At 48.9% G+C, this 16034-nt stretch overlaps 1 protein-coding gene across 9 annotated transcripts in view; it reads left to right on the forward strand.

The window, feature by feature from the left end:
* The first annotated feature begins 560 nt into the window (after window positions 1–560).
* The window catches only part of Meaf6 (MYST/Esa1-associated factor 6), a 28126-nt gene continuing 12652 nt past the window's right edge, over window positions 561–16034 (forward strand). For 4 of the 9 annotated variants that reach the window (XR_003955011.1, XR_003955012.1, XR_003955014.1 and 1 more), the window contains exons 1-4: window positions 561–714; window positions 1593–1708; window positions 5323–5410; window positions 5550–5595. Coding sequence is in view for 3 of the 9 variants with exons in the window: in NM_001290701.2 (NP_001277630.1) it covers window positions 625–714; window positions 1593–1708; window positions 5323–5410; window positions 5550–5595 (340 nt within the window). In the remaining 6 variants the exon portion in view is untranslated. The remainder of the gene's footprint in view (window positions 715–1592; window positions 1709–5322; window positions 5411–5549; window positions 5596–16034) is intronic. The other 5 variants (NR_151472.1, NM_001290701.2, NM_027310.5 and 2 more) reach the window with 2 other exon arrangements.

Genomic DNA, 16034 nt, shown 5'->3' on the forward strand with positions numbered 1-16034 from the left:
GTCTGTCCTGAGATCCATCCCCAGCACCTATTAACAGCGGGCATGCTCAACACATGGAATCCCAGCAGTGGGAAGGCAGAGGCAGGACGATAAACTCACGGTCTGTTTCTGTTCAATACCAGCCTGGATACAGTTCTGGATCTGAAGATAGAAGCTAATTCTTTCATAATCCTTCCCCTCCGGCAAACCACGTACAACAGGAGATCTGCTTGCCTGTGCTAAACCCAGCAAGATGTTGGTTTGGGGATCTTCTCTGCAACCCGGTTGGTGGGCGGAACCTTGCTCAGGTTTTCCACCTGCAGTTGGGTGGTGTTGCAAGGACCTCGTCTGCCGGGAGACATATGGAATACTCAACAGGCCTATGCTGCAGCTGGGTTCTCGATGTAGTGAATGTCTGTGGGTGTCTGTTAAGCTCAGAGGCCCACAGTGGAGCAGCAAGGAAGGTCCCACACGTACAAGCGCCTCTCCGCGCCGGCTTTCGCGCGCTGAGCCGGCCAGCTTCCCCGGAAGCCGCGCGCGCAGGCGCGGTGTGGGGGGTCGCGCCCCCTGGCGGCCAGCGGCGACAGTGCGCAGGGTCCGCCTACTGGTCGCGCGCCGCCGCCTCCGCCGCCGCTTGAGCCCAACATGGCGATGCACAACAAGACGGCGCCGCCGCAGATCCCAGACACCCGGCGGGAGCTGGCCGAGCTGGTTAAGCGGAAGCAGGAGCTGGCGGTGAGTGGCCGAGGCCTGGACGCCGTCCCCACTTGGCCTCGCAGGCAGCTCCGGAGGCGAGGACGGCGGGCAGCCAGGGTCTGGGCGCTCTGGGCGGCCGGGCGCGGCGCGGTTCCCTGCGGCGGCGCGGTTCCCGGCCTGCGCTCAGTGGGGCGGGGCGGGGCGGTGAGGGCGCGGGAAGGGCGAGAGGCAGGAGGCGGGGACGACGCTCAGGTCGGGTTAGCGGTTGGAAAGGAGGCGGCTAGACCCCGGCCTGGAGAAGATGCACGATGGATTCCATGGGCGGCGCGTTTCAATGGCCGGGGAATGTGGTGTATTTGAGGATGCCAAGGAACGGGGCTGGCGGGAGACCCAAGACGCAGCCTAGGGAATTTGGATTGGTGACGCGCACCAGGAGCCGCCGGCACCCTGCTGACTGCCCTGTAGGCTCCCGCCTTTTACGGCGAGCATCCGGGAGGCAAAGCTCACCTGAAGCTGCCCTTCCAGGTTTCCATAGCAACCGGCATCCACTGCGGGCGGCCCTTCCAGAGCTAGCAGGGAGGAAGCAGTTGATGTAGAAGAGATGCTTTTGAAAAGCTGTTCACCCTTCTCGCTGCTGGTAGCAACACATTTAGTGAGTGAGAATGGAGACAGCTCACGGTCTGTCTCATCCCTGCTCGTGACAGCTAGGTTTTGCCTCTGAAGTAGATGCAAAATCTTGCATGTGTGTGCATTTTCTGAGGATAGACTATACATTTCATTCTATTTATAAAGGGGTCCATCACCCCTACACTTCCACAGAAATGGTTCATTGTGGGTAAGCTTGACTTTACAAGTCTGTGACGGAATTTCAGTTTGCTTAATGCTTGTTTTTCCCTGTCCCTGTTTTCATCACCTAGGAAACACTTGCAAACTTGGAGAGACAGATATATGCTTTTGAAGGAAGCTACCTGGAAGACACTCAGATGTATGGCAATATTATCCGTGGCTGGGATCGGTATTTGACCAATCAAAAGTGAGTGTCAAAATCTAGTAGTATTAGCTGAGCACTGGTGGTGCACGCCTTTAATCCCAGCACTTGGGAAGCAGAGGCAGGTAGATTTCTGAGTTCGAGGCCAGCCTGGTCAACAGAGTAAGTTCCAGGACAGCCAGGGCTATACAGAGAAACCCTGTCTGGAAGAAAAAAAAATCTAATAGTATCTCTCCATTTTATCCTCTACTAATATTTGGCTGCAGGATTTTTGTTTTGATTTAAAACATGGTCTTACTATGTAGCCCTGGTTAGCCTGGAACTCACTAAGTAAAGCAGGCTGGCCTCGGATTCACAGATCACATAGCTCTTTCTCCCTCTGACTTCTGACTGATAGATTTAAAGGTATGGACTGTCATGTCCAGCTTGGGACATTTGCTTTTGGCATTTACTCTGCAAGGAGATGGTAGAGCCGTAGTGTGGAATGGGGTCTAAGCTTGAACTTGTACTCTGACGGCTCACGGAGAAACCTTGGGGAAGCCAGTATTTGTGATGAAAGAAAATAGGGCCCATGGTGCAGGGATGTGTGGGTGTAAGTGAAGTACAGCCTGTGACCGAACTGTCTTCCACATTTTCATCAGCCACGCTGTGCCATTACGATCTTTGTTCTACCTCCAAGTTCATTGTTACCACTGTCAGCTCAGTCATGCGATTGTATAAAAATGCCTACGCTTGTGAGGAATTTTTCAAATCTGTAGGAAAACTGAGATGAGAATGTGCATGACCAGTTAGTGTTTTTCCCATGTATTCATGAGTTGCTAACTCACTGTGGGTGCATGCTCTCTCTGAAGTACGAAAACTTCTCTGTGTGCTTAAGAACCTTTTGTTTGGAAATAATTTACAGATGGCGATAGAAAGCTGTACAAACAATAGACATGGCTTGTGTGTGCTTACGTAGTTTTCTCTGATGGTTACGTTTTACGTAACTATAGAGTATCATCAAAATCAGGAAATCAAGATTGGCTGTGTGGGGGTGGGGGTGGGGGTGGGTATGGCATTTTAACGTATGTGTATAACTACAGGATGTGAAACCAGGCCCAGGAGATATTGCTCGGTGAGTAAAGGCGCTTGGTGTACAAGCCTGATGACCGGAGCTCAGTTCCCAGAACCTGTGTTAAAAGGCACAACTGGCAACAGGAGAGATGGCTCAGCAGTTAAGAGCACACACTGCTCTGGCAGAGGACAGGAGTTCGACTCCCAGCATCACTGTTAGGTGCCTTACAGCTACCTGTAACGGAGCCCCAGGGGATTAGACTCTGTCTACTGAACTTTTGGACCATCCCCCACCCCCACCCCCACCCCTGCCATTTAACACACATGTGTAAATGCACGTCTGGAATTTTAGCATATGTGGTGGGATTTGGGGACAGGAGAATCGCTCACTTGGGAAGTTTGCAGGACAGCCTGAACTATGTAGTGCTGTCCAAATAACCAGATTGCCTCTGTCTCAACAAGGTAGAAAGCAAGGGCCACTGGTGGAAAGCTGCCCTCTGATTAGTGTGTGTATAAAGATGCAGACCCATTCCGCCGTCACAGGGTCTCCTCCCTGCTCCTCCTCTGTGGTTACATTGCTGTTTGCCCGTGCTTTCTCTCCCTGCTAACCATTGAAGAGTTAGGCGCTTACACCACGAATCTCTGCCTCTAAATATATTATCAGTTACTTCCTGAGAAGAGCAAGGCATCTCTGCATATAACTCGGATGCTTATAGCTTAAACATTAACACGGATTCCTTCAGATTCCCTTGGTTGGCCCCACAATGCTTTGCTACTCTTTTTTTGATCCTGGATCCAGTGGCTTTCGGCAGTTATGTCTCATTAATATTTTGTTGTTGTTTGTTTGTTTGTTTGGAGACAGGGTTTCTCTGTGTAGACCAGGCTGGCTTCTGACTCACAGAGATCCACATGGCTCTGCCTCCCGAGTGCTGGGACTGTAGGTGAATGTCCTCGTGGCCTGCAGGCTCCTGCTTTAAGGGCTCTGTTCTTTGTCCATTGCTGCAGGGGCTACAGCGCAGGGCGCTGAGCATGCTGGGCAAGTGCTCTGCTGCTGAGCTGAACCCCCAGTCTGAGTCCCAGCTTGTGACCCTCTGGTTCTGTACCTCTGTCTTATTGGGTGACACGTTGTTGGGTGGTCCTATGATAGCTCTGCTGTAAAAGTTCATTTCTTTTTTTTTAAGAATTATTTATTTTATGTATGTGAGTACACTGTAGCTGTCTTCAGACACACCAGAAGAGGGCATCAGACTCCATTACAGATGGTTGTGAGCCACCGTGTGGTTGCTGGGATTTGAACTCGGGACCTTCGCAAGAGCAGTCGCTGCTCTTAACCGCTGAGCCATCTCTCCAGCCCAGGTTCATTTCTTCATATTGGCTAGACAGTTTAGTGAGTACAGGTGCCTGTGGACAAATCCGACTACCAGAGCTCTGCTCTGCCTCTTCTGTGCTGGGATTAAAGGCACGCAGCACCCCACACAGCTGTACGCACTTTAAACAATTTACTTATTTATTTTATGTATATAGGTATTGTGCCTGTGTGTATGTCTGTGTACCACGTGTGGCCTAGTGCCCTTGGAGGCCAGAGGATAACATCTGATCCCTTGGGACTGGAGTTACAGACAATTGTAAGCCTCCATGTAGGTGCTGAGAATCAAACCTGGGTCCTCTGCAAGAGCAGCCAGTGCTTTTAACTGCTGAGCCATCTCTCCAGCCCTCATTTTATTTTATTTTTTCATAGTCATATTTTGATTGAAAAAATTTCTTGCTTGTCAGAGTGGCACACATTTCAATCCTGGCACTCGGGAGATAGAGGCTCATATACTTCTATATGAGTTTAAGGTCTGGTCTGCATATATAATTCTAGGCCAGCCTCAAGACTACATAGTGAGATCCTGTCTCAAAACAACAACAACAACAAAGTCATTTATCATACGTGTCTGTAGAATGTGTATTGGGGTATGTGTGTGCCACCATGTGGCTCAGAGGACAGCTTTGTGGATTGGTCCTTTCTTTCACCTTTACCTGGGCTGAGGGCTGAATTGGGATTGTCCAGCTTTGCAGCAAGCACTCATTACCCTCTTGTCAGCCCCTGCACTAGTCCCTTTTGACAGTAAGCATTATTGTAAATGCACACTAACACAGAGTGGGGAGCAGGACTGGGTTGGGCAGGCCAGGCTACCGCTTACGTGATAGTGCTGCTTGGTGTCCTCATGCCAGGCAAGACATAGCTGTGTCCCTGGGGCTCCCACACACAATCAAAGAAATACACTTGACAGTGCTTATAAAGCATCTAAAATCATCTCACCTCCTAGAGTGGGAGGCATCACCGTTTGTAGGCATTTGACATTAAGTTCCGGGCATCAGAGGCATTCCTGAGTTTGAACGTGGTTAGAAGAAGAATGGCCAGATGGCTCAGCAGGTAAAGGTGCTTTCTGCGAAGCTGGACCACCCGAGTTCATTTGCTGGAGGTAGCAGGAGAGAACTCACTCCACAAGTGTCCTATAGCACACACTTGCCCTCCCTCCACATCAGACACAAACACAGTGATAATCTATAAGATAAAAAAATCTATAACAACAACAACACCAAAGTTCTTCTGTTTTTAGGAACTCCAATAGCAAAAACGACCGGAGGAACCGGAAGTTCAAGGAGGCCGAACGGCTCTTCAGCAAATCCTCAGTCACGTCGGCTGCTGTAAGTGGCGGTGGCGGAGGGTGGGTGTGGCTGGCTGTGGCCCTTTATTGAGCAGAGTGGACTTTCCCTTCCTCTCTGTGTGGGTTGGTGTCTTGGGGTCTATGGTCTCTTGTCTGGTAACCAGTGACTTCTCTTTTAGGCAGTAAGTGCCTTGGCAGGGGTTCAGGACCAGCTCATCGAAAAGAGTGAGTCTGCTTTTACCTTGTTTGTCAGTTTATCCTAAAGCGGCCAGGGGCCCTGAGTGAACTCTGGTTTACCCAGCCAGGTCCCTGAGGACTGTGGCTTCTATGGTTTCTCTTGCATCTAGAAGTTGGGGGACCTTTGAACATCCTCATGCCTGCTGTTGTTGTTGTTATTGTTTTGGAGGTGGGGGTCTTGCTGTTTGTCTGTCTGGCTATGTAGCACATGCTTGCCTTGGCTTTACCCTTGCTGGGATTTGAAGGTGCGGACCATGTACTGCCTTCCTGCCGCTCCCATCCAGGGAAGTGTGGCTGCAGAGAATGAAAGACCCCAAGCTCTGAAACTGCTAGAGCCGGCCAGAGGTTCCTAGGAATTTTGTTTGTTTGAGGTAGTCCCTTCTCATCTATGCCGACCTGGAACCCACTGATAGCCGACGCTGGCCTTGGCCTACTGATCCCCTTACCACTGCTGTCTGAGTGCTAGGATCATAGGCACATGTCATCTTCCGCTAGGAGAATGTTTCCAATAATCACTCATTTTGATCAGAAAGATGGCTCAGCGGTTAAGAGTGCTTCCTGACCTCCCGGAGGACCAGGGTTAACACATCCTAGCACCCATGTGGTGGTTCACAACAGCCTATAACTCCAGGCTCAGGGGATTGGTTGCCCTGTTCTGGCTTCTGAGGACACCTCTGTGGCAGGCACACAAACATAAATAATAAAAAAAATAATTTAAAAGAAAAAAAAATCCATAGGGCTAGATGTGGCACCTTAAAACCCAGCACTTAGGGAAGTAGAGGCAGGCTGGTCTCTTCAGTTTAAGGCCAGCCAGGGCTACAATGTGAGACCCTGTCTTAGTCGCTTTTCTATTGCTGTGTTAAGACATTGAATCCACCGGGCGGCCGTGGTGCACACCTTTAATCCCAGCACTTGGGAGGCAGAGGCAGGTGGATTTCTGAGTTCGAGGCCAGCCTGGTCTACAAAGTGAGTTCCAGGGCAGCCAGGGCTACACAGAGAAACCCTGTCTTGAAACCCCCCCCCCCCCAAAAAAAAAGACATGAATCTAAGCAACTTCTAGAAGAGTTTATTAGGGTTTACAGTTTCAGAAGGTTAGAGTCATCATGGTGGGGAGCATGGCGGGAGGCAGGCAGTCATGGTGCTAGAGCGGTAGCTGAGAGCTCACATCTTAAGACGGAATCACAGGTGGCAGGGGTTGTGGGGGAGGAAAAGAGAGGCAGAGAGACAGAAAGATATTGACACTGGAGATTAGAGGTAGAGAATTGGGAATGGCTTCCATACCCTCCAAACCCCACCCTAGTGACACAGCTCCTCCAACAAGGCCACGCCTCCTAACCCTTCCCAAGCAGTTCCACCAACTGAGGACCAAATGTTCACATTTGAACCTATGGAGGCCATTCTCACCCAAACCACCACAGACCCTGTCTTCAAACAAAGTAACAGCAACTCATTCAGTAGGAGATTTCAGATATAGCTGATAAATCCCTAGTGTTCACCTTAAGAAAGTCTAAGGCGGTATCTGTACGCTTAAGCATGGAAGGGAGAGTAGATACTGTTTATTCTGTGTGGAAGCCGTGTCTATTAAAATAAAAAAAAGAGCCGGTGTGTGTTTGCTGCTGCGCATTTGCAGTGTGCTCCTGTGTTGAGGTAAGGGCCGGGCTTTGGCAGGGATTTGAGGAAAGGGGGTTTTGGTGGCTTGGACCTGAGTCACTCGGTGGCATTATCAGTATCTGTCGATTTCTGTCCCAGCTCTTAGTCCTGCCTATGCCAGAGTCATTCTCCCAGCTGTTGTTCAGGTGGGATTGCCCTGTGTCCTTGAGAAGTTTTCCGTTCAGCTCCGTGCCGTGGTACTCTGGGTTTTCTGTTCAGCTCCGTGCCGTGGTACTCTGGGTTTTCTGTTCAGCTCTGTGCCGTGGTACTCGGGTTTTCCCTTTTCTGGAACCTTTCTTGATTGATGTCTCTTGCCGCCTCTATGATTGATTACCTCATCAGACACTATAAATCTTTTTAAAAAAATTTTTTTTTTTTTTTTTTAAATTTGAGATAGGTTCTTACTTTGTAGTCCAGGCTGGCCTTGAACTTAGGCAGTAAAGATTTTCTAAAGTTTATATTGCCTGGCCACTCCTTGGCATCTCTGGAGCCACCTGCCTAGACCACATGGTTGGTGTTGCCTGGGTTTTGATATGTACCAGGTTATTTTGACTGAATAGTCATGCTTTGAAACATGTCTCTGCTGTTTTATGTTTATTTTTATGTTGTCTGTGTGTGTTTTCTGGGTGAATGTATATGTATCAAATGTCCAATGCCTGCAAAGTCCAGAAGAGTGCCTCAGACCTCCTGAAACTGAAGTTACTAAGGATTGCTGAGCCACCACTGTAAGGCTGCTGGGAACCAAACCCTGGTCCTCTGGAGGAGCAGCCAGTGCCCTTCACCACTGAGCCACCTTTGTCCCTTTGTCCCTCTGTTTTGCAAGAGGGGGTTGGCGGATGCTTCTCATCACTGCTGACGGTTAACCTCCTTCAGGACTGGTTTTCCTTCCACACCAAGTTGGATTTTATTTGAGTCACCATCTCACTGGGTAACGATGGTTGACTTGGAGCTCAGAGACCCCACCCGCCTCCACCTCCACCTCCGCAATGCTGCAGGTGCTGGGAGGGCAGGCGTGAGCCAGCACACCTGGCTGTGGCTTTGTGTTTATATAGCTGCTATGATACTGGGGCCCGAACCTAGATTTGTGCATGTGCTAGCCCAGTGCTCTACCTCTGAGCCACTCACAGGAACATGGTGAGAGATTATTCATGGGAGCGTGGGCAACTTACCAGTGGCTTCTCCACTGAAGAAAATGTCCCTTAGTGCCTTATAGGTCAGGGAGGCCTGGGGACTTGTGAGTAGGTCAGATCCACAGGGAAGTGGTGACAGACCTACTGTTGCTCCTGTAATCATAGCTGCCCAGACTGAGTTCAAGGCCATGTCATGCCCAGAAGGCAGGGAGGGTTTTCTGTCCCTCTGCCCCTTTCTCCTGTAAGAACATCCTTCCTGCCCCTGCTCTCTGTCCTCGAGCCTTTGGAGGGGGTGATGCAGATGTCCCCGTCAGGGCTGAGCACTGCCCAGCACTGTGAACGGTTGTGAGTCACCATTGGCTAAAGCTGCCAGTTAGTGGGCATAAATGCAAGCCTAGAAGGCAGTTTCCCAGGTTCCTTAGCAAATCCACAGCAGTGGCTTCACCACAAGGGCCTGCGACCTCCCCCAGCACAGGCTCTCTCTCGACAAAGGTCACAGGAGCTCCTATGGAGTGGTCCCACATCCAGCCAGTGAATGGTCAGCCAGTTGTGTGCTGGTGGGTCCTCTGTGCCTAGCGTGCTAGTGGTGTGCAGAGCTGAGTGAGCCTGCAGATGGCCTCTTCCCAGCTGCCAGCAGAGTACCTTACGGTAGCGGGAGGTAACCAAAGCCAGGAAGCTTCCAGCTCACTTGTTATGACCAAAACCCATGGGCCTTCAGTGGGATGGTTTGTTTGTTTGTTTGTTATTTTTGGTTTTCAAGACAGGGTTTCTCTGTGTAGCCCTGGCTGTCCTGGAACTCACTCTGTAGACCAGGCTGGCCTCAAACTCAGAAATCCACTGCTTCTGCCTCCCAAGTGCTGGAATTAAAGGCGTGCGCCACCACTGTGCAGTTGTTTTTAAATTTTCATTAATATCACTTTATTTTTGAGACAGGGTCGTGTTATGTAACATAGTCCAGGTTGTTCTTGCACTCAGAGTGATTCTCCTGTTTCAGCCCCACAAATACTGGGGACTGCAGGTGAACTACCTTGCTCCTCTGAAATTTTCATTTTCATTTAATTTCCTTGTTTTTCTTTTTTTAAGAAAAGGCCTTTCTATGTAGCTCTGGATAGCTAGAACTCCGTAAGTAGACCAGGTTACCCTCAGACTCATAGGGGCGCTTCCTTCCTTTGCTTCCCAAGTGCTGGGGTCGAAAGTGTGTGTCACCATGCCTGGCTGATCCTGAAGTATTTTTTTCCCCCACTAACTAGAATTTAGTAAAAGTTGTGTATTGGATTCTGTGTATCTGGGTTCCCTTTTTTTTTTTTCTTTTTTGTTTGTTTGTTTTAAGACAGGGTTTCTTTAGTAACCCTGGCTGTCCTGGAACTCACTCTGTAGACTAGGCTGACCTTGAACTCACAAAGATCTGCCTGCCTCTGCCTCCTGAGCACAGGGATCCAAAGTTGTGCGCCACCACCGCCCAGCTCCTCTTTCAGTTTTTAACATTAGTTTCTCGATTGATTGTCGTATGTAGCCACACTCGTGTGAAATGGTACATGTGGGGCAGTTTGTGGGAGTTGGTCTCTCCTTTCACCGTGGGGCCCAGGGATAAACTCAGGTCACCAGGCTTTGCCTCAGGAGCCTCTGCCTGTAGAGCCATCAGGAGGGCCCTCTGCTTGGACATTTACAAAGCGGATGCGAGACTTGGGGGTCCCTGGAAGCCATGATTGTGTCCCATGAGGAGCTGTGCGCTTGGGCCTCGCTCCTCCTCTGTGGTTGATGCTTGTGGGCGCCAGGAATGAAGAGGCAGAAGTTTGCCGCCTGTCTTCTTTAATTTTGAGGATTTCTGAGTTTTCTACTTTGAGTATTTTATTTTTAAATCACTTGCAAAAAATTTCCTCTCCACATACGTTATTTCTCCTTCCTTTGGCTTCATGTTTGCCCAACGAGAAAGATGGTGGATTTGCGAGGCCCTTAGAGAGGAATTTCATGGAAGTTGTGAAGTGTCAGACATTTTAGTGAAATGAATTAGGTGCGAGAGAAAGCAGACAGGCAGATTTTCTCCTCGCAGTCTTGGCAGGGCATGCAGGGGCTGCTGCGTGTTCTGAGGTGTCCAGCAGAGCGACTCTGCTCCCGTGCTTCGTGTGGCTTGTCCTCCATCCCTCTGGGAGACCAGCCTACCATCAGACACTGCCTTTAGTCACCCTTCCTTTTCTTTACCGTGTAGGCTTCCTGGACTTCGCTCTAAAGAAAAGTTGCTTATTTTTCTGTCAGTGAGAAACAAGCTCTCTCATCGTCTTCAGTGCAGCTCTGTCAGGGGACTGGTTGACTCGAAGTTGGGCAGCCCTTGAGTTTCCATGAGCTAAGAAAGGAAATTCTCGTTTTTTTTTTTTTTTTAAGATTTATTTATTATATGTATATAAGTATACTGTCACTATCTTCAGACACACCAGAAGAGGGCATCAGATCCCATTACAGATGGTTGTGAGCCACCATGTGGTTGCTGGGAATTGAACTCAGGACCTCTAGAAGAGCAGTCAGTGCTCTAACCACTGAGCCATCTCTCCAGCCCCCTCGTTTTGTATTTTAATAGCTTCTAGTCCTCATGGTTCCTCGTCTGTCAGATGTGTCACCAACAGACTAGTAATTCTGCAGCACAAGGTGGCTCGGGCTGGCACTGGTTCTGTGGCAGAGCATTTGCCTAGCATGTATGAGACCCAGAGTTTGATCCCTGGCACTGTGTGCCCATAGCCAAAACCAAGTTCTCAGAAGAGTCCGCCTCCCTTTTAACTTTTTCTTTCTTTTGAGCATTTTGAGACAGGGTCTCAGCCCAGGCTGGCCTCAAATTCACTATGCAGCCAAGAAAGGCCTCGCACTTGCTTCTTATCCTCCTGAATGCTAGCCTGGCTCACTTGGTGCTGGGGATTGAACCCAGGGCTTTGAGCACAGTGGGCGAGCACTTTACTAACTGAGCTACATCCCCAGCCAGCTCTCATGGCTCTTGATGGCCCTATTAGTCCTCTGGGAGGAGAGTTGCTGCCTTGGCTATCGCTTTATCAGAGAGGAGACCTAGGAGAGTTCTCTCTTCGTGGGTTGAGTAGTTGGCCATTGAGTGAGCTATAGAGTGTGAGCGCTGTCTGTCTGTCTGTCTGGCACTCCCGCAGCAGAGACTGCAGATGGATAGGTAGGAGGCGCTTTTGCTTCCTGGTGTCTTCTCAGAATTGGAGTTGAGGCAGGTTGCCTTTCTCTCCTCTCTCAGATTCCAGTCTTCCAGCGCTTCATGACTCAGTCTTTCCCTCTCCTCTCACTCTGCCGCGGTCCAAGGCTGTGGTCTCCTGCCCTGCTCTCCTCTCCTCTCCTCCCTGGCAGTGTTCCCAGCTTTGACTTTAGAAAAGATCTTTAACATCAATATTTAATACATGCTGTCTATTAGCAACAGGACCTATTAATACAATTGAAACCACACTGTAGCCAAAGCAGGCCTTGAACTTGTAACCCTCCTGCCTCTGTGAACCTGGGATTTCAGGCCTAACTAGGCCCTTGTGTTATACTCTGGTCCAGTTTAAGGAAAGAGCTTTGACTCATCCATGTGTGAGGACACATTGTGTGTATTACATGTGGGCCTGGACTGTGCTCTGCTGGTTGGAGTCAGTCCCCCCACCTACGTCTGCATCATGGATATTGTTCTGTGGTAAGCAGCCACAGCGTTGGGTCCAGGAATCCAGGCGTGGCTTGTCCCCTCCACTGCCCCAATTTCAGTTCTCTTGCGAATGATATTTTGACTAAGGGTTCCTCTTCTCCCATATCCTCACCAGCATTTGTTGTCCATTACTTTTTAGAGACAGGGTCTCACTGTGTAGCCTGGACTCAAAGACATCACCTGATTATTTTCCCTGGTATTAAAGGCTCGTTTCACAGGATAGCTGTCTTGTTTTCTTGGGATTGACCATTTCTTTCTTTTTTTTTTCTTTTTTGGTTTTTCGAGACAGGGTTTCTCTGTGTAGCCCTGGCTGTCCTGGAACTCATTTTGTAGACCAGGCTGGCCTTGAACTCAGAAATCTGACTGCCTTTGCCTCCCGAGTGCTGGGATCAAAGGCGTGCGCCCGGCTGGAGGGGTTGACCATTTATGTTGGAGTGAGGTGGAATCTCTTTGCATTTCTTTGATAGCAAGGAAACTGACTGTTTCAAGTATGTTTCAGCAGGCCATTTGCAATTCCTCCCCTCCCACCCCCAAGGTTTCTCTGCATAACTCTGGCTATCCTTACTAGACTAGATAGACCAGGCTGGCCTCGAGCTCATAGAGATCTGACTGCCTCTGTTCCCCTATTCCCTGCTAATTTGTATTTCTTCTTTAGACAGCTGCCCATTACTGTTCACTAGACCGCCCCCCTTTTTTTTGATCATATAGCTTGGGTTTTTGGTGTATAATTTTTGCATTTTGAAAAATTGTGTGTGTGTGTGTGTGTGTGTGTAGTTGTGTGCACATGTGGAAACTGGAAGAGCACAGTAGGGCTGCCCCTAGCCTATTCCTTCGAGGCAGAGTCTTTTCCTGAACCCCATGCTTGTCTTTTCCCTGCTTGGCCGGGAGCCGTAAACCCCACTGACCTGTCTGCATCTGCAGAGCTGGGGGTGTAGGGTGTGCAGGAGGTCTGAGCTCTCCTCATGCTTGCACAGCAGGTGCCCTGACCACTGAGTCATTTCCTTCAGCCCCCAGTTGCAAAGCAAAACACCCAGGCTATTAATTCATGTGTCGTGGGCAGATGGCAAAGATTTGTCCCCTCACTGTAGCCTCCTCCACCCTGGGCTTTGCTCTGCTGTGTAGAAGCTTCTTGAGTTCCCACAATCCCACTGGTCAGTTGGGGTTACTTCCTGTGCTGTTGGAGTCCTGTATGGGAAATAGGAAATACTTGTCTTTGCCTGGATCTTTAGTGTGTGTGTGTGTGGGTATGTGTGTGTGTATATATATATATACACACACACACACACACACACACCACACATATACATATATACATATACACACACACATAAATTATGTGTATAATGTGGGGTGGGGGTGAGGTACAGATGGGGGGTGTCTGTGTCTGTGTGAGTATGTTGACTCCTGGAGGCCAGAAGAAGGTATTGGCTTCTGGCGCTGGAGGCCGTGGCAGAGCCCCTGACATGGGTGCTTGGGAACTGAACAGTTGGTAACGGTCGCGTGTTAGTCACTGTATTCTTCATGTCCATTTACTTCTTTCTTCGGCGTTGTAAAGGTTTCCTTTTTATTTTACTTTATTTCATTCTGAGATGAGGGTTTCACTGTGTGTTCAGGTTGGCCTGGCCCCCTCCATAGATCAGGCTAGCATTGAACTCAGAGTGATCTGGCTGCCCTGCTTTCTGACTGCTGGGACTAAAGGTGTGCCACCACTACCTGCCGAGTGTCCTAAAGTTGAATTGGAGACATCTTTTAGATCCTGGATAGTTTTTTTTTTTTAAAAGATTTATTATTTATTTTATGTATGAGCATGCTGCAGTTAGTTGTCTTCAGACACACCAGAAGAGGGCATCAGACCCCATTACAGATGGTTATGAGCCACCATGTGGTTGCTGGGAATTGTACTCAGGACCTCTGGAAGAGCAGCCAAGTACTCTTAACCGCTGAACCATCTCTCCAGCCCTGATAGGTTTATTTTTAAGTATTCTATTTCATTTTATTCGAAGTAAATAGAATTCATTCCCCCTGGCTTCTTTTTAGGTGAATCATTAATGCATGTTCTCTTTTCTTTCTTCCTTTCTTTCTCTCCCTCTCTCTCTCTCTCTCTTCTTCTCTTCTCTTCTCTTCTCTTCTCTTCTCTTCTCTTCTCTTCTTTTCTTTTCTTTCATGAAACAGGGTTTCAGTATATAATATAGTCCTGGCTAACTTACAGAGATCCACCTGCCTCTATTTCCTGAGTGCTGGGATTAAAGGTGTTCGGCACTACAGCTGGCCTCATTTTATCTTTTTTTTTAAAAAGACTAACAATTTCTTTGTATTCTGTGTGAATAGGTGTTTTGTCTATGTGTGCACTGTGTGTATATAATCCTAGACATCAAGTCCCCTGGAGCGAGAGTTATGAACTGTTGTGGGCCGCCACATGGGTGCTGGCAACCAAACCCAGCTCCTCCGCCACAGCAGCCAATGCTCTTAAGAGCAGCCATCTTAGCCAGGCGTGGTGGTACACGCCTTTAATCCCAGCACTCCGGAGGCAGAGGCAGGCGGATTTCTGAGTTCAAGGCCAGCCTGGTCTACAGAGTGAGTTCCAGGACAGCCAGGGCTACACAGAGAAACCCTGTCTCGAAAAACCAAAAAAAAAAAAAAAAAAAAAGAGCAGCCATCCCAGCCCAGTTGTCTTTCTGAGATGAGATCGTGCTGTGTTGCTCAGGCTGGTCTTGAACAAACAGAGCTCTGTCTGCTCTGAGCTGTCTCATCGTTGTTGTCAGAGATGAGCCAACCTTAACACCAGGCTCCATTCTGGACTGGACTCAGTTTTGTAGATCTCTGCTGATTACTGTAGCTTTGTGAGGGTGAGTTTTAAAATCTTTTTTCGCTTTTCTACTGGCTTGTTTGTTTTAAGACATCGTCCTGTTCTGTAGTCCAGCTGGCCTTGAATTCGTGGTCTTCCTTCCTCAGCCTTCTGAGTGCTGGGATCCCAGGTGTGTGCCAGCACCAGCTTTCTTGGTAACTTCTACGGGTCTGTCTAGTCTTGTGCCTCTCCATGGCTCTGGAGCGCCCTCTTGTGGTGCTTTCCTGCATCGTGGTCAAATTAGTTCCATCATTTCTGGGATCTGGCTGTTTCTTTGCTTTTGGGGGGAGGGGGATGGAAGAACCGTGTGTACTGTGAGTGTGGTCACATGTGTTATATATGAGTGTGGTCACGTGTTATATATGTTCCATGGCATTGATTCTCTCCCTGTCAAGGAATTTAATTTCAACTCATACGGTCTCAGGCCTGCACAGGAAGCACTTACTGCTAGGTCTTCTTGCTTAGTGCTTCTGCTTTTAAGTTCTGCTTGCTTGTTTGTTCATTTGTTTGAATGTGGTTTTGAGATGTAGTGCAGGCTGGCCTTGAACTCCTGATCTTCCTTCCTTGGCTTTCCCAGCCCTGGGATTGCAGGCATACGCTACTGTGCTACACTGTTTTGTTTTATCTTTTTTAAAAAATCATTTACATATTTTGTGTATGTGAGTACCCTGTAGCTGTCTTCAGACACACCAGAAGAGGGCATGCACATGTACATTGAGGTGCCTGTGTGGAGCTTGAAGGACATCCTTGGATGTTAGTCTTTCCCTCTCCCGCATGTGAGACAGGGTCTCTTTGTGTTCTTCACTGCACTACGTAAGCCAGGCATTCTGGCCCAGGGCTTCCAGGGTTTTCCTGTCTCGGGCTCCCGTGTCCCTGTAGGAGCTGGGTTACAGGTGTGTGCGTCTGTGTCCAGTTTTATGTAGGTTCTGGAAATCCAAATTTACATGCAAATGCTTTACCCACTGAGACATCCACTTGCTTTTTATTTTCGGACAGGGTATTCCTTTGTAGCTCTGGCTGACCTAGAACTCGATATGTAGACCAGCCTGGCCTTGAACTTGGAGGCAGTCCTCCTGTTTGAACCCTTTCTGTTGTTTGTTTGTTTGTTTGTTTGTTTTTTTAA

The sequence above is a fragment of the Mus musculus genome, chromosome 4 (assembly GCF_000001635.26).
Source record: "Mus musculus strain C57BL/6J chromosome 4, GRCm38.p6 C57BL/6J".
Classification (NCBI taxonomy): domain Eukaryota; kingdom Metazoa; phylum Chordata; class Mammalia; order Rodentia; family Muridae; genus Mus; species Mus musculus.